Source organism: Pseudophryne corroboree, chromosome 6 (genome assembly GCF_028390025.1).
Source record: "Pseudophryne corroboree isolate aPseCor3 chromosome 6, aPseCor3.hap2, whole genome shotgun sequence".
Taxonomy (NCBI): Eukaryota; Metazoa; Chordata; class Amphibia; order Anura; family Myobatrachidae; genus Pseudophryne; species Pseudophryne corroboree.
This window is the reverse complement of record NC_086449.1, coordinates 560,072,254-560,099,633: the sequence shown is the minus strand read 5'-3', so window position 1 is coordinate 560,099,633 and position 27,380 is coordinate 560,072,254. Positions and strand designations below refer to the sequence as shown.

The window sequence follows — 27,380 nt, the reverse complement described above, 5'->3', positions numbered from 1 at the left end:
GATAAGTTCGGCCTCGAGGTGGAACCTTCCCTGGAACGAGATCAATCGGGCAGTCCCATTCTCTATGAGGAGGAAGGATATCAGCAGAAGCTTTACTGAACACATCCGTGAAATCTTGATATGGAGGAGGTGGAACATCAGACGACCTGGGGGAGGAAGAACAGACAGGCAATACTTTAAACAAACATGTCTCTGCACAGGAGGAACCCCATGCCAGGATTTGCGTAGTCGTCCAATCAATTGTAGGATTGTGAAGACGGAGCCATGGAAGGCCCAGGACCACAGGATGTGTGGCTCTTGGAATCACTAAAAGTGAAATAAGTTCGGAATGAAGAACTCCCACTCTCAGACGAACTGGTAGAGTCCTTAGAGCAATAACAGTATCAAAAATTTTACTGCCATCCACGGCAGTTAAGGAAAAGGAGGAAGGAAGTCTCTCGGTGGGTAGGGACCACCGTTTAACATAGGCTTCGGTAATAAAGTTCCCAGCTGCTCCGGAATCAAGGAGAGCAATGACGTTCCGATAACGTTGAGCAACTTGAAGCGAGACTGGGAGATTACAATCATGAGGAGATGGAGAGGAGATCATTACTCCTAGCCGGCCCTCTCCTGGGCGAGCTAGGGTTTGGAGTTTTCCCGGACGTTCGGGACATGCATTGATGGTGTGAGACGGAGCTGCACAGTAAAGACAAAGAGACTCAGAGAGACGTCTTCGGCGCTCAGCAGGAGTTAAACGGGAACGGCCAATTTGCATGGGCTCATCTTTAGATGGTGACAGTTGACGAGGAGGAGGAGCAGAAGATTTTGGAGCAGATGATCTTCCACGCTCAGTTGCTCTCTCTCTGTAACGTAAATCAACTTTCGTGCAGAGTGAGATTAGCTCATCTAACTTAGAAGGTAAGTCTCTGGTAGCTAACTCATCTTTAATAAGCTCAGATAAGCCATGCCAGAATGCAGCATACAGGGCCTCGTCGTTCCATGCCAGTTCGGATGCCAGGATCTGGAACTGTATCAGATATTGTCCTACAGTACGTGACCCCTGGCGTAAACGGAGAATCTCGGATGAAGCTGAGGTTACCCGGCCTGGCTCGTCGAAGATGCGCCTGAATGTTGACACGAATGCAGTGTAAGAAGATAGCAGGGTGTCGGACCTCTCCCATAACGGTGATGCCCAGTCAAGGGCGGAGCCACTGAGAAGAGAGATGATGTAGGCAATTTTTGTACGGTCACTGGGAAAATTGCCAGGTTGTAGCTCAAACTGAATCTCACACTGGTTGAGAAATCCCCTGCAGAATCTTGGAGATCCGTCAAATTTTGCTGGCGTTGGAAGATGAAGACGTGGAGCAGAAATGGGTAAGGTGGGTGGGGTTATAGCTGGAGTCACTGTGGTTGACGCACCAGATGCGCCTGATCCACGGAGAGTTGTCTGAATCCCATCCAGCCGAGTAGAGAGATCCTGGAGACAGCGGATGATGTGGCCCTGTGCAGCCTCCTGATGTTCTAGTCGGGCTGCCAGTTCTTGCATCGGCCTGGCCGCTTGATCCTGGTCTCCGGCTGGATTCATTAGGTCAGTGCTTACTGTCACAACTGAGGGCCTGAGCTGACGGGAGGCAGCCTCAGTTGTAGGGGCTGAGATGTACCGGAACCTGGGAGGTTGTATCAGACCCCTGGACATGTAAGTAACATGAATAATAACTGCCCGAAGGCGTGACCACGACAACTTAGATAAAAGTCAATGATGTTTATTATGACAACTCCGCAACACAGCAGCAGTAAAAGAAAACGTAAAAGTCAGCAAATAATAAATACAGTTCCTGGGTACTACAGGATGGCAGGAGCCACAGGGCACTGGTAGTGTGAGATAGTTCTTATGATCTTCTAGATGGAAAGTCCTTACCAGGCCCGACTGTAGCAATGGAGATAACCCAGGATTGTGCCAGCTGGTGTTCCAGGAAAAGCTGGGTTGCTGAAGGTAAAACAGCTGCTGTGGATACTGGCTGGAACCAGACTGTTGTTAGCACGGAGTGGATACTGGCTGGAACCAGTTAAATAATAAATGAACTTGGGAGCGATGAAATATGAACTGAAATGTAGAACTTGAGAGCAGAGAAATAATACCGGTGGAGAGTGGTAAAGTGTAGAAAGGACACCGGCCCTTTAAGGGAAGCTGTACTCTGCTGGAAGCTGAGCTGGAAGCAGGTAATGTTGTAGCTGGAAACAGATGAATCCACAATGGATTGGAGAGTCAGGCTACACCGCAGGTGGAATGCTGGTGCGGATCTCTATGGTGGAAGTCTTGAGACAGGAGCTGGAACCTGGAAGACAATCACAGGAGAGAGACAAACAGGAACAAGGTTTGACAACCAAAGCACTGACGCCTTCCTTGCTCAGGCACAGTGTATTTATACCTGCAGCAAGGAAGGGATTGGCTAGGCAATTATGCAGATTAACAATACTGACAACAGATTGGAGGAAATGATCAGCTGACAGAATCCAAGATGGCTGCGCCCATGCAGACACTTGGAGGGAAGTTTGGTTTGTAATCCATGTGGTAATGAAAACAGTAATGGCGGCGCCGGCCACTGGAGACAGGAGACGCCAGGCTGACAAGTGCACATCCAACCACGCGGACACAGCGGAGGCCGCGGCTAACGTAATCGCCACTCTGACACTCTGCATGCAGAAGCTCAGGGACGGCGGCGGAGGCCGCGGGAGACGCCATGCCAGATGTAATAAGGCGTTACTGTGACAGCGTCTCAGAGAGACAGGAGAGGATGCAGGAATGTGAACATTAGGATAACAGATGGGATCCGGTCCTGGAGCGCTGAGCCAGCCTTAGGAGGCATCTGATGGGTAAGAAATGGCGTCCAGATACCCGGATCGTGACAGATAGTGAGTTTTCTGTCATTATACCATGCCATTTCATAGATATACTGCATGTATACATATATATGTGTGTGTGTATTTCTCTCTCTCTCTCTCTCTCTCTCTCTCTCTCTCTATATATATATATATATATATATATATATATATGTATATATCATATAAATTAATGTTGTATTGTCAGCATAAATAGCAGAAAAATAACAAACAGCCTAGCCTCTATGTAGAGTACTACCTCATTTCTACAGCCTTCTCTATATTTGGGCAGCTAGACTGCAACAAAGAAAAACAGTCAGCCTTGCCTGAACCTTGCAGGTAAATCACATTTTAGAGGTTTGGGTTCTCCTTGTAACCCAGCCTGTTTCACTGACTAAGTCCCACCTGGGATCTGTACAAAGGGAAGGCCCTTTTCCTCTCTATGTGGGTGGATCCCTTCAGCCACACACAATATCATCTGCTCATTATTACAATCTTTACTGATACTGCCACATATTCCCCTCCCCAGCTCAAAACCCCTTTGTTAAGCGACATGGGACAAGGCCTGTCCATGATGAAGTTCCTCTTTACTCTCCTTACAGGACCTTTCACCACTTTTCAAAAAGTCACCCAGACTTGTTTGACTTCTGGCAGTCTCATCTTCTGGGTTCCTGCGCCTCTTCTAATTTTTGCGAGTTTATGGCACTTTATAGGTTCCCATGAATCGCCAAGCAGTTGCCTAATGGAATTTTCAAATGATTTGACAATTTTTTCCGCTTTAACACATTCCATATAAAGCCTTTTGTGCTTCTTTCTACATTTTAAAACATTTCTCTGAACCTCTTACCCAACAGTCTGTATATCCATATCTGAATGTCACAAACTTTTCCCACACCAGATAGCAAGAGGTGATACTGTTCAGTTTTAACACTTCCTGGGAGGATTGCGATTACAGAAGCAATGTCAGAGACTGTCAACTTCCCCAGGGGGTTAAGACTCTACAATTTCTCTTTTTTTTAACACATTGATCAACCGAGCAAGACACTCTGAACAGTTTTTCCTTGGTTTCTTCTTGATTTTCAGGCACATCCATTGGCCAACTTATATTTGTAACATCTCTAATCTTCAGCCTTGAAGCACTGTATTGGCTACTGACATGCTTCACTGGCAACTCATCTTCTGTCAAAGAGCCACCATCATCCTGAGTGCCACCAGCATCATAATCTTCAGACCTTGGACTCCCCTGTCCAAATAATATGCTTATTTCATCAGCACAGGTTAAAATTCACTCTCCACAGAGGTCTTTAGTCTCAGATTCGGTTTAGCTGGGTTACTTGCTGCAAGCTTTGTACTGTGATACAACTTCACTTCTTCACAGACAAATTCAGCTGCATTGCAAGTTCCATCCTGGTTGCATAAAGTCACTGTTTCACATACAGGAGTATTAGTCTTCACAATACTCTCAATTTTAACTTTCTGTAAGGTTCTACTTGCCACTGAAAAATTGTGTGACCTGGTCACATTCACATCACTGTGATCACATGGCGACAACAGTCTCATCCTGGGAAGCCATCAATATCTATATAGTAGGCTTCTGTATAGCTTGTAATTTTTGCCTCACAGGTCATATGGTCACCATCTATATTTGTCAGTTCTTTATCACAAACTTTTGACACAGCTCTGTTATCTGGAAATGTAACCCTTTGGGAAGCCTTCACTCCTTTAGACATAACAGGAAGCTGAATGCTACTGCAAGGTATCTCACCCACTTTTGCAATGGTCTTTTAGAGAGTTTCACAGTTTTGATACTATAGTCCTTTCTTATACACTGACTTTTAATAAGTACATCTCCATTGTCAAATCACTGCTGACCGATATCCTTCTGGTACATCTTACTTTGTTCAAGCAATTCACTGTTTATCTGCTGTTTATGTTTTTGTCCACATGGAATTTTTCTTGAACTGCATATAGCTGCTCTTCCAGCTGGGTGATTTTTCCCATGGCACTTTCCAACTTGTTCTCAGTCTGCAGAAGATTGTTCTTCATATTTTCAAATTCAGCAAGTCTCAACTTTTGTTAGCTGTTTCACTGGAGCTCCAGATCACTGGCATTCATTTCCATTTGTATATTTTGCAACTAGTTCTGTGTACTTAACAGACATTTCTCAAGGTTCTCACTCTGTCTTTATAGCTTTTCAACAATACCATCTCCATGGTTATTTTTTTTCTCCAAAATTCCACTTTGTTCTTCTGCTTTATACAGAATTTCCTCCAGAAATACATTTTTTTCCATCAGACACTCTGAAACTGCTCTGGCTCTAGCCAAGTTAGAGTGCCTGTATTTGCTCCTTAAGTCTTGCTTCAAGACTGACAACCTCCATGTCTTTTTCCTCACAGTCTTTCTTTCCCACTGAGTGCGAGTCTGCAGCATCTGGAGATATTTTTTTCTCCACAAAGCTTATCAGCCAGAAAATCTCTAATTCACACTCTTCTGGTGTTGCTTGTGTGGACACAATTAAATAGTCTTTTTCTTTTATCAAGTCAGTTAAAGCCATTATTTTTACTTGTGTGTGATTCTCTTAATTCTATCACTTCATGATGAATATGAAACAGTTGTCTGGTTGTTCACTGGAGTGTCAGCACATGCATAGCTGCCCTCTTCACTAGGACCCAACCCATACTTGGATTTCAGGTACCTCTTTCATTTCCTCCAATCTGGATAATGGTGTTTCCCTCTTTCTTCATAGGGGCACCAGATGCACAGTTTATCCACTCCACTTATTCTGTGGATATGGCTACCACGAAGCAATGCTCACCCAGTGTTTACTGTGCATCACACACTGAAACAACAGTTTCACAATGGCATGTTCATTTTAATACTATTCTTAAAACTTGCATTCAGGCACTCTCATTGTGTATTTTCTCACTGACAGTCCTCTGCAATGCTATTCTAACAGGCCCACTACTGGGAGGACATCATGACAGCAGATAACTAAATTCTCTATACTATACGCCATTTGATACACTTAAGCAGCCCCGCTCACATATCATTCACTGCTTTGCACATGATATGCAGTAGCATTCTGCAGTGTTTTAGAAAGGGGTAACTTACTATGGGCCTAATTAAAGGTTGATTGCAAAAGCAAAATCTTCCTCTTATGGGCAAAACCATGTGCACTGCAGGGTGACAGATATAATATGTGCAGAGAGAGTTAGATTTAGGTGGGTTATATTGTTTCTGTGCAGGGTAATTACTGGCTGCTTTATTTTTACACTGCAATTTAGAGTTCAGTTTGAACACACCCCAGCCAAATCTAACTCTCCCTGCAATGTTATATCTGCCTCACCTGCAGTGGTTTTGCCCATAAGAGGAAGATTTTGCTTTTGCAATCAACCTTGAATTAGGCCCTATATCTGTATACCTGATCATACTGATCTCTATACCTACCTTCCCTATGTACAGCATCCAAGCTTTAACATATATGCCTGATTAACATTATATGCATACAGATGTTTATGATTATGTTTGGCTTTTTCTGATGTACTTTGGGTGCCTGAGCATTGCATGTACACACCTGTGTTTGACATAGTATATGTGGGACTATAGCCAGACCATACAACTATAACACTATACGCTCCGAGACTCATACATATATGCCTGATTACCCATGCACATTTATTATCATGCTTATATCTGTGGAGGTCTTAATATGCTTATTTATTGATATTAATTGATTGTTAGTACCTGTATACAATCCATCCAAAAGGGCGACATTTATTTTTAGTGCTTCATTTTATATGTATCATGATACTTAGCATTTTATATACCAGTATCATTTAATATTCATTATTATTTTCACCTTTGGTTATTAAGTGGGAAGTTATATTACTCCCACGTTTGGAAGCATATTTGTTCCTGTAATTGACCCAACTTTGGTATATATATGTACCTGGTCAGTTGGCACTTCTTGTCCTATACCATTGGAGCCGTAAATTACTATACTCAGTTGGTACTTATATCACTGTGGCCGGAGGCCTTACATTTTGTACTTACTGTAAGCGCCCCAAACCATGGGTGTACTGTCATCCGCTTGCTAATTTTGATTGAATATCTCAGTGCAAGACAATTTTAACTAGTAAATGTGTTCTTGTGTCTGTTTTTATATTTGTATGCCCTGGATGGAAATAATCCCTTCATTTTACTCACATGATTATTAAAAGTTACATTTTATACTTACTAGTCGGTACAGTGCTGGCTAGAGATTACTTTTTTTCCTTTGTTGCTTTTTATGAATTTTCAAACACCGCTGGAGCAATACAACAATGTTTTATGCTAATATTTTATTCTTTGTAAAGCAAGAACCCATCATTTTTACGCTTTGTATTACATGTTAATTCGTCAGCCTTCTCAAGGCAGTCATAACTCCAAATTTTTATTCTGTCTCTTTAAGAGCCTCAATTTCCAACTTTCTTTTTTTTCCCTCCTGTGTTAAGGACACACTGTGCTACTCATTGTGCAACTTTTCAACAACTAATAGACAAATCTTCTTCAGCTGACTCTTTCTTTGTCACATAATTACTCATAATAATATAACAGTTTTCCATTCACATGGTCAAATGCCTTTCTGCTGACATTGGCCCTCATTCCGAGTTGTTCGCTCACTAGCTGCTTTTAGCAGCCATGCAAACGCTAAGCCGCCACCCTCTGGGACTGTATGTTCGCTTAGCAGAAGTGCTAACGAAAGGATCGCAGAACGGCTACAAAATAATTTTGTGCAGTTTCAGAGTAGCTCCAGACCTACTCCTAGCTTGTGATCACTTCAGACTATTCAGTTCCTGTTTTCACGTCACGAACACGCCCTGCGGTCGGCCAGCCACGCCTACGTTTCCCCAGCCACGCCTGTGTTTTTATGTGGCACACCTGCGTTTTTATCTGGCACGCCTGCGTTTTTCCACTCACTCCCTGAATACGGTCAGTTGACACCCAGAAACACACACTTCCTGTCAATCACTCTGCGGTCAGCAATGCGACTGAAAAGCTTCGCTAGACCTTGTGTGAAACTACATAGTTCGTTGTAAGAGTACGACGCGCATGCGCATTGAGCCGCGTACGCATGCTCAGAACTGACGTTTTTTTTGCCTGATCGCTGCGCTGCGAACGAAAACAGCTAGCGAACAACTCGGAATGACCCCCATAGTCTTCACCTGACAGACCCAGCACCTTACACTGACCACACTCACTGTCCATTTTGTTTTGCTTTGCCAAAGTAATGGTGTCTTTCTTTGTAACAACTCTTTCCAATACATCATTTTGAAGAGAGTTACATCAGAGATACAATTTATTATCATCTTCAGTCACACCTACTTTATTTTCTGACTGCCCACTATAGTCTGTGATTTCTGACTCTCTAGTTCGAGAGTGAATAGGGATAGCAGGCCATCTGCTTTTTACTATTAGCATATTTCCTTTTGTTTTCCATATTTATTTGCTCACAATACACACTGGAACAATTTCTCTTGTAACACTTGGCTTTCAAATGTATTCTCAGCATAGTAAGCACAGCAACTGCGTTTTTTCACTTGTACCACACTTTGTGTTCAAAAGTATTCTCAATACAGCAAAACATCTTTCTTCATGTGGCACTATAATAACGAACATTTCACTTTGTCTTTTCTGCAAAAGAAATGTCTAGACAACACTTGATGAGGTGTTTCTGTGAACTATACCCCTCAAAGTAATGAGTTTTCATCAAGATAAAACACACTTTTTCCTTTTAACCCTTTCTCTGCAGCATCAAATTCACAAACACTTTTGCAAATACTTGCAGAAATTATTCAATATTTTTTATTTCCTACATTACTCTTCAAAGACACAGTATATACCTCATAACTGGCAATTTCTGTAAATTTGTACTTTTAGTAAACTGCATCACACTTTTATCCATATTCAGACAATTTTTCAATTTAATACTTTAAAACAGGCTTTTGTTTCCACTCACCACCTTGATGAGTAATCCATTATACAGGTGCAGTAAACATCCATATTTCCATTGAATTTCTGTAATCTATCTATCTATCTATCTATCTATCTATCTATCTATCTATCTATCCATGCAATTTGATTTAGCACCAGCCAGTTAGATCTGGGATAAGCTTCATGATCATAAGGTGGGTGGAGGTACACTAGATTGTTTAGAAATTAATCACGACTCTCTTCATGTGTAGGGTGCCGGTGACAGCGATATGCGGTCCTGTGCGTCGCTATCACCGCCTCTAGATTTGGCATGCATGGATGAAATGAGCAGCCCCCCCCCCCCCCCCTTGCTCAGCACACATAGTGAGTGCTGAGCGGGGGAGAGATGTGTGCGCAGCGGTCTGTGCTAGACCGCTCAGTACACATCTCCTCCATGTGTACTGGGCTTAAGATCCTCAACATCCATGTGTTTTTGTGGCCGTGATTGCGAAAACTGCTAATTTGTCTGGGATCTTTTTCCACCTGCCTCCGAAGGTGAAAAAAAAATCAGATAGTCCTGGCTTTTGGGGCTAATTGGAGACCATCCCGGGGAATCAATTAGTCTTAGTAAATAAGTTTATACTGTATGTAATAATTAACTATTTTAAAACTGTCTGATAAAATGCAGTCAGTACAGTATACTGTATATTATGCTTTTTAAAATATGCTTAAGGTCGTTTGATGAGGTTCTGGTAATCATTGATTATGTCTTAAGATAGCTGTGGAAAAAATATCACATAGCTCAAACCCATTGTTTTCTGGAGGGACATGCACTCTTTAGCAGGGACGTGCGGTGAGCTAAGTGGCTCAGATGGCACTGGCTGACCCCAGAGCCAGATTTACATGCAAAATATGAGTCAAAGGGTACATCTGGGCATTATACACAGGTGCAGCATTGTAAACTCCTGGAAATTTGGTGAGTTTTGATCTGAGATGTGTGGAAAAGATAAACAGGTGCCATAGACTTTTTACCCCAGAGTTTTGGCTATAAAAATTATTAGAATAATGCAAAGAAGATATTTCAAACAAATTATTAGTATTTTTCATATATTTTAGTCAGTCAAAACTCTGGTTTAAACGTAAGTATGACAGGAAAGGCTCTGCCTCACCTGCCTCACCCCACCGCACGTCACTGCTCTTTAGTAATATAATTTATCCTTTTTTTCTTTCTTTCTTTCTTTCTTTCTTTCTTTCTTTCTTTCTTTCTTTCTTTCTTTCTTTCTTTCTTTCTTTCTTTCTTTCTTAGTGGATGCAATCCTTCACTTGCTTTTAAAATGTATTATTTGGCTCCTAATCCATTTAAATATTTCAACATTTCTGTTATTATACACAGGTGCTCCAGAATGTTTTCAGGTTGGGGATAGAAGATAAAATTTCATTTTGGCACCCCTATCTACCTATTCCTGTAATGCACAGGCAAACCCCACCTGCTCTCCAGTAGTCCCACTGCCAGCCTCACCCTACATGGTGCTGTGGTGCTGGCCTCCCTTTCACCCCCTCAGTGCTGGTGAGCACTTTCCTCCGGATCCCCGTGGGTGGCTTCACCTTTCCAAGCAGTCTGCTGTCGCAAGGTGTTGTCCCATCTTCTGTCCTAGCCGGGTTTGTCTCTCTAAGTCTTCACTGATGCATTATTGGGAGAAGGCTTGGCCATGCATAGCCTGTTTGGACATCCCGGGATCACAGCCGGCTCCCAGTAATGCATCAGTGAAGAGACAGAACCGGGTAGTACAGAAGATGGGACAGCACCATATGGCAGCAGACTGCTTGGAAAGGTGAAGCCACAGGAGCATCAGGAGATAAGCGCTCAAACACACTAGGTGGGGGGAGAGGAGGTCGCACCATGCAGGGTGAACCACTGGGGAGCAGGAGGGGTTTGCCTGTGCATCACAGGAATAGGTTGCTGCTACACAGCCCCTGAGCAGCAGATGTAATGTACGGTCTTTCACCTGACCACACAGCACACCGCTTGAGGACATTGGCGCCTCTGTCATGTTTGGGGGAGGCAAAGTGCCCCCTTGTGCCCCTTCTCCCCCCCCCCCCCCCCCGTACCATTTTCTTGAACTGGTTGCAAATTCATAGCTCTTACAACTTCTTCTTTCAAATTATTATGACCACCAGGTGATTTTATGCAAAGCAGCTGTTCCACAGACAATGCTGAAGTAGTATGTCAAAATCTGTATAAGAATGGAAAGGTGATGGTACAGATGTGGCTTTTCTTCACTCTGAGTTCTATAGTGCTTGATCTGTGAATTTGTTTGTTCAAGCACATTAAAATTGCAGCCTAGCATCTCTAGTACATTGTGAGTGGCTTTTGGCTGCCTTGGGGATGCGACTAAGATGCAATAGTTAAAGAAAAATACGGTTCGCGGCTCATCTCGGAGCGTCTCAGGTGCACTGGGCGTCTTGCGGCCATATGCCATATGGGCAGCCATTAAGTGTGGATACACCTGCAGGGATTCATAAAGTATATGACTCATGAAATAATAGGTAAACAATGTAATTTGACGGACTTTGAAGGTGGAATGATTGTTGTAAGGAAAACTGCTGCACTGGTGAACAGCTGCACTCATAGCAGTTGTTCAAGTGTACACAGAGTAGACCAGTAGACAAAAAACTGGGTCTGAGCGCAGGACTTGTGGTTGTAAACAGCTACTAAATGCTAGAGTGGAACAAAGAGTGGGCAGACATTTCATCAGTTACAGATAATCTGAATTAGGGACCAATTCAAATGGCCTCTTATTGAATAGTATGCAGCGCATTACATTATATGGGCTACAGATTCAGAAGGCTTGTCTATACACCATTGCTATCTGCTGAAAACAGGGTGAAACGCCTCCAGGAACACAGGAATTGGAAAGAAAATTACTGGAAATTGGTAACATGGGTCATATGGTCTAACAAATCACGTTTTCCATTACACCATGCAGATGGTAGGGTGAGGAAATGTGGGCAACAGCACAAAAGCATGGATCCTTCTTCATCGTCACCACCACCAATTTGGAAAATATTCTAACTCTTATTAGCGGTTATATAAGCTGCAGCAAAGTCACACAGCAAATGCAAATGGTAATACAGCAGAGTGGAACATATGATACTCTAGCAGAGCTTCACTGTAATACTAGATTTGTGCCTGGCCATGTGCTAATGGGTTTCTGACAAAGCTGTCTGATGATGTCCTAGTGATGAAACATGTAGAGCCATGGACTGGGGCTCATCTAATATTGCAGTGAAGCACTGCTGTATTATCATATGTTCCACTCTGCTTCCTAACTGTTGATATGAGCATTTGTCTTTTTTCTTTGGTACGCATTTCATGCTTTATAATATGCTGCTAAATAAAAAGTGCACTAGTCAAGTGCCGCCTTTTGGAGCTTTTACATAAGAAAAAATCCTTTGCATTCATAACATGTACAGAGCTTGGATTCTGGGGGCCCAATCCTTTCTGCCTTGTCCCAATATCCGTTAGTTATTACTGAGCTAGATGCTTATTTGATATCAGACATTATATTAGCTCATATAATCTTATTTGCATCTAACATTCATCAACAAAGATGTTCTCCATTGTGACTGTCATATTTGTCTAGTGATTCCAGTCGCAACTGTTATTGTCATTTACCAAATCTAGCAGAATCATATACAAGATTTATTTTTTCCAGATTCTTTATTTCTCAATGGCATGTATTATTGTGACATATTTTTATTTTAAGAGTTATGTTTGTAATGGTTTGGAAATTCAAACCAGCGTTTTGTTGTTCTATGGTTTCAAGGTCATCCGCTCATCACTATTCTGTATAGCCTAGCTTTATTCTTTTATTCTATTTACATACAGTACAGACATTTGTACAGGGCGATTTCAATGAAATGCAGTCTTCCTGTTACACATCTATCTCACCCAATCCATGTTAATGTAAATGGACATATGCAAAATTTATTTTTGCACTTGTGCAAGTGTGTAAGCAAACACGTGCATTCATATAACACATATGTATGTAAAATGTCACTTTACATACAGTATATAGTAATTTGTTAATATAATAACGCTGAAGTTATTATCGCGGCTGTTCCAGTCAAGTACAGTAGTAGTCACTCTTCCAATGTTAAAAAAAGGTTATTCAGTAATGAGGTTTATGTTCAGTTTATAATCACAAGTGTTACATGGAAGTGGTATTTTAGAGCATGTGAAAGGATCTGGGGGTGGCTCAGGGGCAGATTTATTAAGACTGGTGAAGTGATAAAGTGGAAGGTGATAGAGCACCAGCCAGTCAGCTCCTAACTGTAATTTTTCAAACCCTACCTGTGACATGGCAGTTAGGATCTGATTGGCTGGTCCTTTATCACCTTCCACTTTATCACTTCACCGAGCTTAGTAAATCTGCCCCTCAGTGCTTTGGAAGAGCTGGGTATAGTCCTGGGAGATGTAGCATGCCTCAACATGTACCGTGAACATGCCCCTTCTCGCATTGCCATGAAGAGTCTGATCTGATCGGAAAGTCTAACAATTGGGAGATATACAATACATTATGATAAATAGTTCAAGATTTACAAAAAATAAAAAGTAACAATCTATATTTCTTTGTAGTAAATAGTAGTTGTAATATTATCATTTATGTGTAAAGCACCAGAGTCATGCACAGCGCTTCACCTTGGGTATCAGTGAAATATGTGCGGATATGAAATAAGGGTCGAGCAGGTATTGCTGCTGACAGTTTAGAAACTAATGCGCAAAAAAGTACATGAAATAAAGCATTGCCATAAAGTGGATTGCCACTTTAAGAAAACAGGAGAACGCTCACATAATCTCTCACTTGCTGATTCTCACACCCTATTACATTCCCCCCATTATGCGTTAGTGTGCGGCATGTTCTCCACTTTCTCTCTTCCTCTGCTCCATTTTCAAGCACAACTGTGTCAAATGTAATAACTAAATATTACATATGGTACTGTTCTACACAAAAAAATGGAGAATTGGGCTTTATGTTCCTTTCATACATGTCATAGCTCTCCATAGAGCATACCTTGAATTATTGTGTTTCTATTGCTTTTGACGTTATCAGTTTAAATTGTGATCATATTTTACTACATAGAGTTGGTTTGAGAATAAAGTAACTTATTTTAAAATCAGATTTTGATAATATAACCACATGCAAATTCTTGTCCCTGATGCTTCCAGATCTCTTTAGGGAAAAATCAATGTAGAAATTCAAGAATTAATTATATTTTATGCCATTAAAGCACATAATCATCTGGATAATGCTAACATTATCCACATATCTCACATTATCCGTATTATAGTGTATATGTTACTAGATTGTTGAACTCAGGAGGTTAAGTGTTGTTATTTGTGTATGTGTGCACTAAATATTCCCTATCGTGTCATATTTTGATGCATTTTCTATGTTGCAGAGCTGCTTTCAAATGCTGGTGTCAGGCCCTTGATGAAACGCTCAACATGTCTGATACTCTTAATTCATGGCAAGAGCTTGATAGCTCCCCAGACAGCATAAGCAATGGAAGATCTAAAGATTACTGTGAGAAATTTGTCTCCCGGGCGGGAATTTGGGGTTGTTTGCTGGCTGCCGTCATCACTGCTAAAATGTCTCGGTAAGTATTGAAGAAAAAAACAACTTGATTTATTTTTATTTATCACGTAATGTTTAGAGCCCAGAGGGGAGCAATAAAAGCTTCTCTGGTACATACTGGAAAAATAAAGTATTACAGTAAAGGAAGGGAAAACTTCTCTGTAGCAGAATATATTTTCTCACAAAGCTACATAGACATTATTTGCTTTTACACTTACAGTACTAGAAACAATGTTACATTTCTTGCTCAAAAACACTAGCTATATAATAACACTTAAATGACCACTAACAATATGTAAGATACCCGCCCAGCATCTCCTTAGCAGTACCTGCTGCCAGCCATGTTCTTTTTACTGTTGCACATGCAGTATGCATTAAACTGACAGCTCCTATACAAGTTTGACATGACATAATCCCCTGTTCAGGGCTGCCATCAGAAATCAGGGGGCCTAGTACACATGAAGCAGACAGAGTAGCTATGCCTAACTAGCAAACTTTTCATCCCCCCCCCCCTCCATACTGCAACCCAATGACCCCTCCCCACGCACCGCACCACAGCCAACCCACCACCTGTGCACCATGACATTTCCTCTTTAAGCAGTGTGCTGCTACTGCAGGCACATCTGCTGTCAGTGTCCCGGCTGCCTCTATTTCTCTGTCCTCACTAATGCTTCACTCAGGATCGTCTTTAGAGAGAAGGAGGCATATTTGCAGTCTGCTCCTGGGCCTCCTCCTCTCTATCCAGCAGCGCTCCTGACTCTGGGCACTAGGGGACCCTAGCGCTGTTCCAGAGTCTAGTGCGCATGCACAGTTCTCCTGGAAAATGGTGCGGCATCCATTTTCCCAGTGTTTTTCCTACTGTGCATACACAAAACACCAGGAAAATGGGCATTGTGCCATTTCCCAGTGATTTCTGCAGCGCTGCTACTGCGACGCGGGACTCCGGAGGATAAGTACTGAAAAGAATGGGTGCAGGGTGTGCGATGTGGGCCCCCTTGGACCCCGGGGGTCCGTGTGCACTGCACACACTGCACCCATCATAAATATGCCAGTGGCTCCACCCTCACTAATGCTCAGACTAAGCAAAGCCACTCCTCCTCCCAGCATCAGTGAGGATGGAGAGACAGAGGCAGCAATGACTCAGACAGCAGATGTGCCTGGAGCAGAACACTGCTAAAAGAGTAAAAGCTATGGAGCACAGGAGGTGAGGTCAGTGTGACTGGCAGGCAGTGTAATTGGATTTAGTGGGTGGGCCAGGCCCTGGGGATGGCCTGGGCCCCATAACAGCCGCACCCCCTGCACCTACTATTCCCACACATATGCCTGTGGATTCAGAGGTATTGCATAGTGCCCTAAACTAAGATGTACTCCCTACAGTATTGACAAATACCAGATTCTCCTCTGACATCCTCACATATCCCCAGATCTCCCCACACGCCATCAAACACTCGATCTCCATATATGAAATCAGACCTTCCCATATGACATACATATTTGCATAGGTGTATCTATAATGGGTGCACAGTGTGTGGTGCACATTGGCCCCTTGGTCCAGAAGGGCCCACACTGTACACTCTGCACCCATAGACTTTACTTAACTTTACACCAGTGCATAGTTTTTATGCAGGATCAAGTAGATCGTGTGAGGGGTGTTTGGCTGGGATGCAGCAGGTTGTGGGTGTGGGTGCTGTGTGTGGCAGTACAGGTATATTGAAATGTGCTATTTAATAAGGGGTATTGTAGCTATATATATATATATATATATATATATATGTATCATAGCATGGGCTTTCTTTGGGATCAGTGTTGTCATACCCTTTCTCCACCTCAGCCAGGGACAGAGAATGGTCAACAACACCTGCAGTTGTCAGAACAGTCAGTGCCGCTGACCGTTCTTACATTGCCCTGTATATCGATGTGCTATCTTGTAGACAGCAGTGCCGATATTGATAGGGGGAATACGCCTCTGTCATGCAGCACACACGGCCACAGTCATACATGGGGAAGAAACGGTATCATACCCGTAATGGCAAATCATACATCTACCCCTATGTATTTCACATCTCTCCCAGACTGAGCAGATTGAATTACTGAATTGTCTGTAACCTGTCCATAGCCAAAAAAGGAGGGCTGGCACAGTGGGGGAGGTACAGTAACCTCTTACCTGTACTTTGTCTTTGCCCATTATACAGCGAAAACAGTGCAAATAAAAAAAAAAGAATGAAAAAGACTTACAATACAAACATGCAATACATGAGATACAACTATATAAGCAACTAAATAAGCATTGTTTCATATGCAGTCAGTGTGTGTGTGTGTGTGTGTGTGTGTGTGTGTGTGTGTGTGTGTGGTGGTGGTGGGGAATTATGATATAAGTGAGGAGGGAAAAGTACATAAGGGAAGAAGGCCATGCTCGTGAGAGCTTACTATCTAAAGGATGACTAAAGATGTCAATACCAGGATACACGTTTAAGAAATAGAGCCACAGTTGCTTACTATGGGCCTCTGAATCAAGGGTGCGCGCAGTTGCATGCACAGTTACATGCGCAGCTATGATTTTGTATGCAACGGATAGCTCAAACACTGTCTTATGCTTGAGTCATCCACTGCCAGTGCCTCACATGTGCCACATATGCACAAAATCGAGAGCATAGGCTGCACCATCGAACCTCTGAGCAAACTTACAGATGTGTCCTTTTCTGTTGTGGCTACAATGCATATGCATCGCAGCACATAACTATGTTATGAGTCGCTGCTGCGGCTCATTCCTGTTTCTATTCTGGCTGTCTCCTAGCACACCTGTCTGGAATACCTTATTACCTGACCTCAGCCTGATGTTTCTTGTGATTGGTCTGGCTCCCTTTCATTAGGGATTCTGGCCAGTTCCTGTTGCCGGTTATATTCCCTAGTTCCTGCACCTAGTGAACTTGTCACACGGTTGCTGTACCCTGTACAGTTCCCAGCCTGCCTATCTGTTCTTGAGTCCTGGTTCCCTGCCTTTGTGTACCTGCATTCATGTATCCTGCCTCAATCCTCTGTGTGCTGTCCCAGCCAGTCGGTGGCCCTCCAGTTACTCTTGAGTCTGTTCCTGATCCAAGTCCAGGCTCCTGCAAAGTCTCTGAGATTATATCCTGCCAGCTGTGGTTCAGTACACATCCAGCCTGTGTGTCTGTGATCATCTGTTGCAGCAAACTACGTTCATTTCTGCTGTGCCTTTAACATCAAGTCTGCAGCTACCTGTTTCTAATACAACCAGACCAATTCTTAAGTCACAGCTTAGCCACTGTATTGTATTATGTTATTTCAAGCTACGGCCTAGTTACAATTCATACAGCAAAATCCTGCAGTTGCTTGCCATTCTGTCAGCTCTCAGCCTGAGTTCAGTTCACACATTGCTCCTGATTGCTTCCACAGTTAACCATTGCCTTGCTGTGATTCCACTACACACTCAGCCTTGCTGTGTATCCAGTTATCATCAAGTCCTGCCGTCTTCAGTCACATCAACTTAGTCTGCATTACCTTGACAAAGTTTGTTTGCTGTTAACCCTAGCCTTGCAGTCATCTTGCTGCTATACTACAGGTTATTACCTTGTGGTTTCCAGCTAATTGTGTGGGCCCTTACTGCTACAGGTTTAATTCCAAGTGGCATCTCAAGTACTGGTGAGCACATAAAGCTCTATGGTAACAGGAGTGGCTCTTATTGGCAGAAGACCCTATCACCGGCTCTAGGGGTCTCACACAAATAGTGCTGGAGTTTCCTAACAAACTAGCAGCATAGCGGGACGTACGCTTACACTATGCATACACTTCAATGGGAGCCGGCGTTTGCTTGTGTGCACACACGCAACTGAGGCCTATACATTAGAATGGGGGCTGGCTGCGATGCGTACGCATGCCACGATATTTGATTTATTTATTTATTTAGCTGGAGCTACTACATGCCCAAAGTGAACTATTGGGTAAATCAGTTTGCAACTCTATTTTCACATTTTGATCTACTGTATGTACTTGAGATTGGAGCTATTCCCACAAGCTAGGACACATATTATTCCGCAAGTCTAGGGAAGAGTTGTGGCAATGCCCATGTGCTCCTTACATCAGACAGATTGCATCGCTCAACTTACATTCTTATGCCTAGACATTGGGTGGTATGAAGTGTAACCCCCCCCTCCCCCCCCCCCCCCCCACACACACACACACACACGCACACACACACACACACAAACCCAGGTGATCTTACCTTTCCAAATTGTAATACTGTTATTTTAAATAGAGAAAGATAATCAATAAATCGTGATCGATATGATGCGTTACATTGTTTCCTAACTTTCTTTCTTTGTATGCTTAATGTAGTTACATCTTGACATCAGATATAAGAAAGAAAAGTGAATGCTGCCTGCTCTCAGCTTTACTTTTCAAGGTAAAATGCACATCTCTGCCTAATGATAAATTATGTTTAGTAAATGACAATCTATAGTCATGTTATTGTTTTTATTTCTAGTCCCTGTTTTATGTGTCCTTGCCACATCCAGATGAAGACCGTGATTATGCATTATATGAAATTGGAGAAGGATGTGAAGTACCGGAACTAATTCCAGGGATTGACCTGTTTTCTGACCAGCACCGAGCAGATGCTAGAACTGTTGTTTCCAGTCTAGGATTTCTTATTTCAGAATTACATTCTGTTGCTCAAAATCTCATGGTTAGTTCCTTATTTAAAAAATAATACATTTTTACATTTCAATAGTGTAATCCTTTGTTTCTTTTATTGTATGTAAATCATAAAATACAGTATACTCAGTATTCTATTCAAATATAGTTATTGGTGAATGTAAGTGATGTCAACAAACCAGCAACCAGCATGCAGTTTAAAAGAATGATAAGCAAACATGAATCAATACTCAACTTATATATGAAAGTTCTTAAATATGTTCTGCATAGCTTCAGTCATCTGAGGAGGATCCGTCACCTCTGCTTTAATGCTCCGAGTTGATGGTCAATCCCTTCATATACTGTCTTTTTTGCCTTTAGAGCCGCTCTCTGTATTCTAGTTCTAACTGTTTTCTGGACCTGAATGCTCAATGTCCCCACTCTGCTATAAACAACACAATGACTTACTACTAATCTTCAAGGTCTGTTTGCCATTCTGTTACAAAAACAAAATCTGTAAGGTCTGTGTAAAGATTTCTCAAAGCACATATACATCCAGGAAAACGGGTATGGGTCGTTGGATAGACACAACTTAGGTCGACAGTCATTGGGTCGACCATGGAAGGTCAACATGCATTAGGTCGACATAGACAATAGGTTGACATGGTCATTAGGTCAACAGGTCAAAAGGTCGACATGGGTTTTTTGACTGTTTTTGGTGTTGTTTTCTTCGTAAAATGACGGGGAACCCAAATAGTGCACCGTGTCCCCTCGCATGGCTCGCTTCGCTCGCGATGCTTCAGGCAAGGTTACCGTTCCAATCGTAGTTCACGTGGATCGTTAAGTATGAAAAAATGTAAAAAAATGAAAAAAAATGTGAAAAACTCATGTTGACCTTTTTACCTGTTGACCTAATGACTATGTAGACCTATTGACCATGTCAACCAAATGCATGTCGACCTAACGACTGTCGACCTAAGCGCTGTCAACCTAACGACCGTATACCAAGGAAAACCCTGTAACGTAGCATTTCGTATGCAGATAGAGCTGCTATTGCACACAGAATATAGGCATGCCGCATATCATTTTAATCAGCAGAGTCTGCTTGTGCATCATATTCGCATATTGATGCCTGTAAAAAATATTGGGCTGTTTAACGTGATTGCAGCAATGACATAGGGGGACACATACAACTTAGGTACTATAGTGCAAGCATGTAGAAATTATGTTAACCCACTAGGAACAAGCAGGCATGCAGATTTTCTGCTGTCTGTGTGTATTATTTGTCTGAACCATTTTCTCTGCAAAAAAAAAGGTGTATATGTACTTTTTTATGTTTCAAGTGTTTTGGTTTTGAGATTTTTATTTTTCAGAATGAACTGCAATTTTAGTAAGTAACAATGTAAAATCAGTAATAAAGCAATTCAAAAGAAAAAAGAATCAATCCAATAATCTAAAAAGAGATAAAGGGCAGAATTAATTTAGCCGTGGTAGAGTACCGTGGGCTAATTGATCCCCCATGGCTTTCCAATTAGCCCAGAAATCTGGGTGTTATTGGGGATTTTTTTTCACCTGCCTGCGGGTTAATGGACGCCATGACCTTGTTAACACACAAATCCATGAACTTTTCATGGATTCTGTGTGTTAACGCCTATTGACCTGTAACAGCCATTAACAAAGCTATTGGGAGAAATCTGAAGTCCAATTGAATAGTCACAGGCGTTAAAGCCCGAAGCTACCTCGATTTTTCACCTGCGGTAATTTACCATGGGTAATTGAATTCCGGCTAAAATCAACATAATGGTATCAGTGCCAGCAACATTTGAATTGCTATGTCGGGCACCATCTAATGGCCGCCGGTGCGCAAAACACTTGAATTACACCCATAGAGGTGAGGATCAGTGTTAGCTTTTTATTATATAGAATATTAGAGTGAGAGTGTCACGTCATGGGTTCCTGTGAACTCAGCTGGTGATTTGTGAGATGGGGTTACTGAGTTGGATTGCCACAACAGACGAGCGGGTCGAATATATGATCTCCTCATGTACTGCTAGTACCGGATGTTCACGAGACCTGACCATGGGTGCGGAGTCTAACCTACCGGAAGGTTTTCACCAGTGACCCCCCCCCCCCCCCCCACCAATGGGGATTTGGGTTTTGCGGCTACCGATAGGCAGGACGTGGCCCCTTGGATAGGTACCCGGTAATAACTGAGGAGTCACAGGATTAATAGCAAATTATAGTCTGTGGTAAATGAATAAGTCTTTGATGAAATCAGAAAACTAGGAGGAATTTGAAGAAACAATCGATGGAGACTGATAGTAGTTGATATCTGAAGAACAATCGTCGGTGACCGATAGCACTTGGTACTAGAGATACTGGTGAACTAGAAGACAGTTGCAGAAGCAATCGATGGTGACCGATGGCACTCGGTATCTGGAGAAGCAGTCGATGGTGACCAGTGCACTCTGTATCTGAAGAAGCAATCAATGGTAACTGATGGCACTCGGTACTTGAGATACTGAAGAACTAGAAAACACTTGAAGAAGCAATTGATGGTGACCGATGGCACTCGGTATCTGAAGAAGCAATCGATGATAACCAATGGCAATTGGCACTTGAGATACTGAAGAACTAGAAAACACTTGAAGAAGCAATCAATGATAACTGATGGCACTCGGTACTTGAGACATTGAAGAACTAGAAGATTATTGAAGAAGCAGTTGATGTTAACCAATGGCACTCGGTACTTGACACTGAAGAACTAGAAGACACTTGATATAGCAATCGATGGTAATCGATGAAATAACCAATGGCACTCGGTACTTGAGACACTGAAGAACTAAAGGTCACTTGAAATAGCAATTAATGTTGGATCAATGTTGAAATACTCTGGTGAACACATGAAGACACAGAGTGTAGTCTGGAACCTGGAGCAGCAGCACACAGCAGCATGCACTGAAGAAGGAAGTTGTTCAGGCACCTTCCTGTTCCCAAGATCCCACTTCTATACCCTGAGACAGTCTGCTATTGGTGAGAGTAATCAGCTGAACAATTCCAGGGTTCCCATTGGGCATTACTGCGATCAGCTGACTCTGTAACATGACTGCCCCGAGTCCTGTATACTCCATGCCTTCCACTACAGTGTACTCCGAGACAGAACAGCAGCATGTATCGCGGCCACCGGCTGGCGACGTGGCTGATGTCTGACAGCACCCCTGACCCATGAAAGCCTGCGTCGCAGTGAGTAATGGCTGGCTCTAGCCCGGATCCTGACAGTGAGCTCAGTGCATACACACAATCTTTGCAGTAGGTTACTCCATTATTGATTGGTTGATGGTGCCTCTGTGTCAACCTGGTAGGCCACACATCGCCAAGTGTCGTGGACACCCATGAGTGGGAATAGACCCTGTGGATTGACATTCCGACTGCCGGCATTTTTAGCATTCGAGATCCCGGTGTTGGCATGCTCACTGCCGGGATCCCAAGCACTGGTAACATAACCGCATCCCATGTGAACACTTCATGTTGTTCTGATCTGTTTGTGATCTCATGCATCTTTTCAACTGATGTATTGAGTACATTGCAGATACACAGACTGTAAAAACATATCATTATTTAACCTTATTTAAAAGTACAACTGTTAGACACCGGCGTGTTTCCTGTGGCCGCCTGTTGTTTCTGTAAATGCCAACTGTCTGGAGCCAGGAACTAGTACAGTGTCTGTAAATACCAACTTCCAGAAGCCAACAATTAGGACAGTACTGTGGTCACTGTCTGGAATTAACATGTCACCAACAGCATAAATAACTGGATATTTAGGGGGTGGGGCATAATGCAGTGAAGTGCCTGCCCCCTCCAGAAACTTGTGGCTGAGCTATAGTCAGGTAGTACTCGCTCCCCCTCCCTCTCTCTCTCAACCCCTCTGTCCCTAACATTCTTTCTCTTGCTCCTCTGTATTTCCCCTATACACTCTCTCTCTCTCTCTCTTGCTCCTCTCTATCTCTCTCCCAGACACTGTCTCTCTTTCTCTCCCACGACACATTCTCTCTTTCTCTCTGAAACTGTCTCTCTCCCTCACTCTCTTCCCGACACTATCTCTCTCTATCTCTCTGACATGGTCTCTCTCTCTGGCACGGTCTCTCACTCTCTCTCCCTGACAATCTCTTTATTCCTTCCCTCACTCCCCGCCTCTCTGTCTGTCTCTCCCTCTTTCTCTCCCTCTCTCTCTCTCTCTCATTATCTTGTAATCTCTCTCTCTCTCTCTCTCTGACACCCCCTCTCTTACTCTCTCACTCCTGTTTGCTCCCCTCCCTCTCTCTGACACCCTGTTTCTCTCCCAGATTCCCTCTCTCTCCCCTCTCATCCCTTTCTCACTTTCTCCCTGACACCCTCTCTTTCTTTCTTTAATTCACTCTTTTCCATGAAACCCTCTCTCTCTTTCTCCCTCTCTCTCTATCTATCCTTGACACTGTCTCTCGCCCTCACTTCTTGACACTGTCTCTCTCTTCCTTTCTCTCTCCTTGACACTGTCTCTCACCCGCTGATACTGTCTCTCTATCTCTACCTGATACTGTCTCTCCCTCTCTCTCTCTCAGAGCAGTGCAGTGCCACGATTTGCTGAGTATTTAGGGGGTGGGGTTTAATGAAGTGAAGTGGTAGCCCCCATCAGGGACCTGTGGCTGTGCTGTAGTCAGATAGTACTCGATCACCCTCCTTCTCTCTCTTTCTCCCCCTCTTTCTTCACTCTCTCTCCCTGACACACTCTCTCTCTCCTGCTCTTCTTTCTCCCAGACACTGTCTCTCTCTCTGACACTCTCTCCCTCACTCTTTTCCTGATACTGTCTCACTCCCTGACACTGCCTTTCTCTCACTTCGGACTCTGTCTCTCTCTGACACCGTCTTTCCCTTTCTCTCTCCCTGACACTGTCTTTCTCTCCCTCTCACTGACACCACCTCTCTCATATTCTCTCTCTCTGACACCATCTCTCTCCCTGTCTGTCTCTCCTTTTTTCTGTCCCTGACACTCACTTTCTCTTGCTGCCCTCTTTTTCTCTTCCTCCCTCCCTCCCTCCCTCCCTCTCTCTCTATCTATCTATCTATCTATCTATCTATCTATCTATCTATCTCTTGCTCGCTCCCCTCCCTCTCTTTCTCTGACACTCTCTCTCTCCCAGATACCATCTCTCTCTTTCCCCTGTCATCTCTTTCTCTCTGTCCCAGACACTCGGGGAGATGTCAAGATTTTGCTTTGTTGACCACAAAGTTCTGGTTATGCCTCTGGCCTGATGCCAGAAACAAGCACAGTATTGTATCTGTGTACATATGTCATCTTGCTAAATCTTTTTATTATGTGGTTCTCATGCCACTTTGCCCAAGGCCTTTTTTAGCTTCTGTTTTGTGTCATTGTGAATCTGTAGGGTTACCATATTCTCATTTTTCAGGATTCTGGACAAATCTGCAGTACAGTTGCAACCATTTTGTTTTATCTGGCAGAATTGACTCCAAAAAAGAGCCCCCTCATACCCATTCACATGCTTCAGGTCTTCTACATGCCCCTTTATATGCCTCAGAGCAGATTCATTCCTTTATATATGCCTCAGAGCCCCCTCTTGCCGTTATATGCCAAGCCAGATCACCATCATGCTCCTTTATATGCATCCGAGCCCCCTCATTTTCCTATGTATGCCTCAGAGCCCCCTCATGCACTTACAGTATATGCCAGGTCAGAGCTGATCATGCCCATTTATATGCCATACAGCCACCTCATGACCCTATATACGCTTCAGAGCCCCCACATGCCTTTAATGCCAGACTAGTAACCGTCATGGACGTTTATATGCCCAAGATCCCTCTTATGCCACTATATTTGCTTCAGAGCCCCCTCATGCCCTTAATACTAGGCCTGTTCAGAGCCCTATCATGCAGAGACTAGGTCTAAATGTATATTCAGGTATATCATTGCAACTCCTTTGTATATGGTAAATGCAGTCTTTTACTCACAGTACCAGAGAGAATTTAAAAAACCAGAGTATGATTGAGGTGCCCTGGGGTCTGATATCTTTGTGCTGTCATGCTCTGTGATTGGCTTTTTTATTGATTTGGTCTGTCAAATGAGGAAGTCCTTGTGTGCTACTCACTGATCTGGTTACGTACATGGCAGTCAGTCACACCCCATCCGCGGCCTGAGCAGGTAGCGGGCTGCAGGGCAGGCTAGAGCACCAGGGAGAACCATCAGTGTCTCGCTAACAGTAATGTCACTGGGGCCATGCCCCACTTTAGGATTCCCAGACACCATCCTTCTGTGATTAGGCAGACTCCAGACAGAGCTGCAAATTTACGGACTCTCCGTAAGAATCCCAGTTGAGTGGCAACCCTATTTTTTGTATGATTCCTTCAATCTACAGTTCTACATAGTATGTTTCAACTTAATAAAATCAATATAATTGTAAATAATGAACCTGGTGGATATAGATTAATTATTATGTAACATTGTTGTAAAGTTTCAAATCAAAATAATATTTTGTATTTACAGGTTTTGCCGTTATTTACCTTATATCAGTATTTTGCTGGTATGATTTGTCATGACACTGTCAGATGTGTGGAAGCTAGGATCTTAAAGGTATGTGAAATGTAAATTCACGTTTATTGACACTGAGACAAACAGATGGCACTGTGTCTTTTTAACAGCAGTAAACATATAATAATACCTAATGTTATCTTGACAACAATTGATTGGTCTCTTGCTCTATTCTGTCAAATGTAAAGTTAGCAATTATGGGGGGCCATTTATGAATACTGGTTCACAAAAAACCTGTGCTGATTCTCCTAGCAACCGTTTAGGTTTCAGCTGTCCTTTTTATTTGTGCAGTTTAGAAAATGAAACATCTATTTGTTGTTATTCAAAACATTTTATTTTCTGTGCTCCCTTATTCTACCTTTAGCTGGGTACACACAAGTTTTGTTGCACTAAAATGCTACTTTGGTGTGACATATCACTTACATCACTTACAGTGTGTACCCAGGATTGCGCGCTCCCGCGGTCGCATGCGACAGACGCTTGGTTTGATGTGCCTCACATCAAACCAAGCGTCCCTTGCTAGCGTCCTGAGTTATGTTAATGAAGGATGGAACATGGTCATTCAGTCCTTCATTAAAATTGCCCCAGTGTGTGTTCGGGCAATTCGGGCTTTCAAGCTCTTATGCCGGAATGAATCCCCGTCGCTCCAGTGTGTACCCAGCCTAACTGTGCCATGTCCATATGGTGAAGTCAGCCAGGACTTTACCAACTAGATTTTCTTTGTCCCATTTTAAATGACTGAGATTAACCCTCTATTGCCCAGAGACACCCCTCTCTTTTAATCTCCTTTAAACAGTGGTGCTCACGTCTGTTTACTTCTACCCAGAACCTCCACATGAGTTTTGTGGAGTGTATGGGTTAAAAAAGGAATGCTCTTCTCTATTGTAACATACTCATTTAACATAAACTTAAGTTATATATATTAATTTACAGACAAAAAAAACTTGAAGCCTAACGGAATTACAGATTGGTGCAAATGTAGACTTCATTATATACTGTATCTGTTTTTACTTGCAGAAAATACACAGCTTTGCATGTTTATTCATAAGTCCATATGTAGATTTTGGGCTAGATGCATCATCGCTTGGAGAGTGATAAAATGGAAAGAGGAAAGGCACCAGCCAATCAGCTCCTTACTGCTATATCACAGGCCCTGTTTAAAAAATGTCAGGAGCTGATTGGCTGGTAGTTTATCACTTTCCATTTTATCACTCAACAAGCGATGATGCATCTAGCCCTTTAACTCATCTTACTGGTAACTCTTTAAACTTACAGAGGAGGGATGGTGCTGGCAAGCATAGGACGAATATTGTAATGATAGGGCATGTTCAAGTAACTGTGACTGAAGTAGATGTGTATACACCTGTCAAGTACATCTTTTGCGGATGCTGGTGGTCTAGTACACTGAGATATGATGATGATGATGATGATGATGATGATGATCACCAGCACCAGCGTTCCTGTTTTTTATTGGCTAATTGTAGATTGATCCCTCCAGCTGAATCATAAGTATGGCCAGGGCCGGTGCTAGGGTTTTCGGCTCTCCCTTGCAAACTGTAAATCTGTGCCCTCCCTCTTATATGTAATAAAGGGACAGTGCGTGCCACACAGCACAATCTTATTAACATTACACCGCATGTAGTGCCCCTGATTCATATTGCACTACATAGTAGTGTACCTTATTCACGTAACAACACACA

The 27,380-nt window shown here is 42.8% G+C and overlaps 1 protein-coding gene across 3 annotated transcripts in view; it reads left to right on the top strand.

Moving 5' to 3' along the window:
• The window catches only part of CFAP54 (cilia and flagella associated protein 54), a 736,502-nt gene that overhangs the window by 417,573 nt on the left and 291,549 nt on the right, over positions 1-27,380 (top strand). For all 3 annotated transcript variants that reach the window (XM_063927747.1, XM_063927746.1, XM_063927748.1), the window contains exons 44-47: positions 14,275-14,472; positions 18,804-18,870; positions 18,952-19,152; positions 25,636-25,722. In XM_063927747.1, the coding sequence (XP_063783817.1) occupies positions 14,275-14,472; positions 18,804-18,870; positions 18,952-19,152; positions 25,636-25,722 (553 nt within the window). The remainder of the gene's footprint in view (positions 1-14,274; positions 14,473-18,803; positions 18,871-18,951; positions 19,153-25,635; positions 25,723-27,380) is intronic.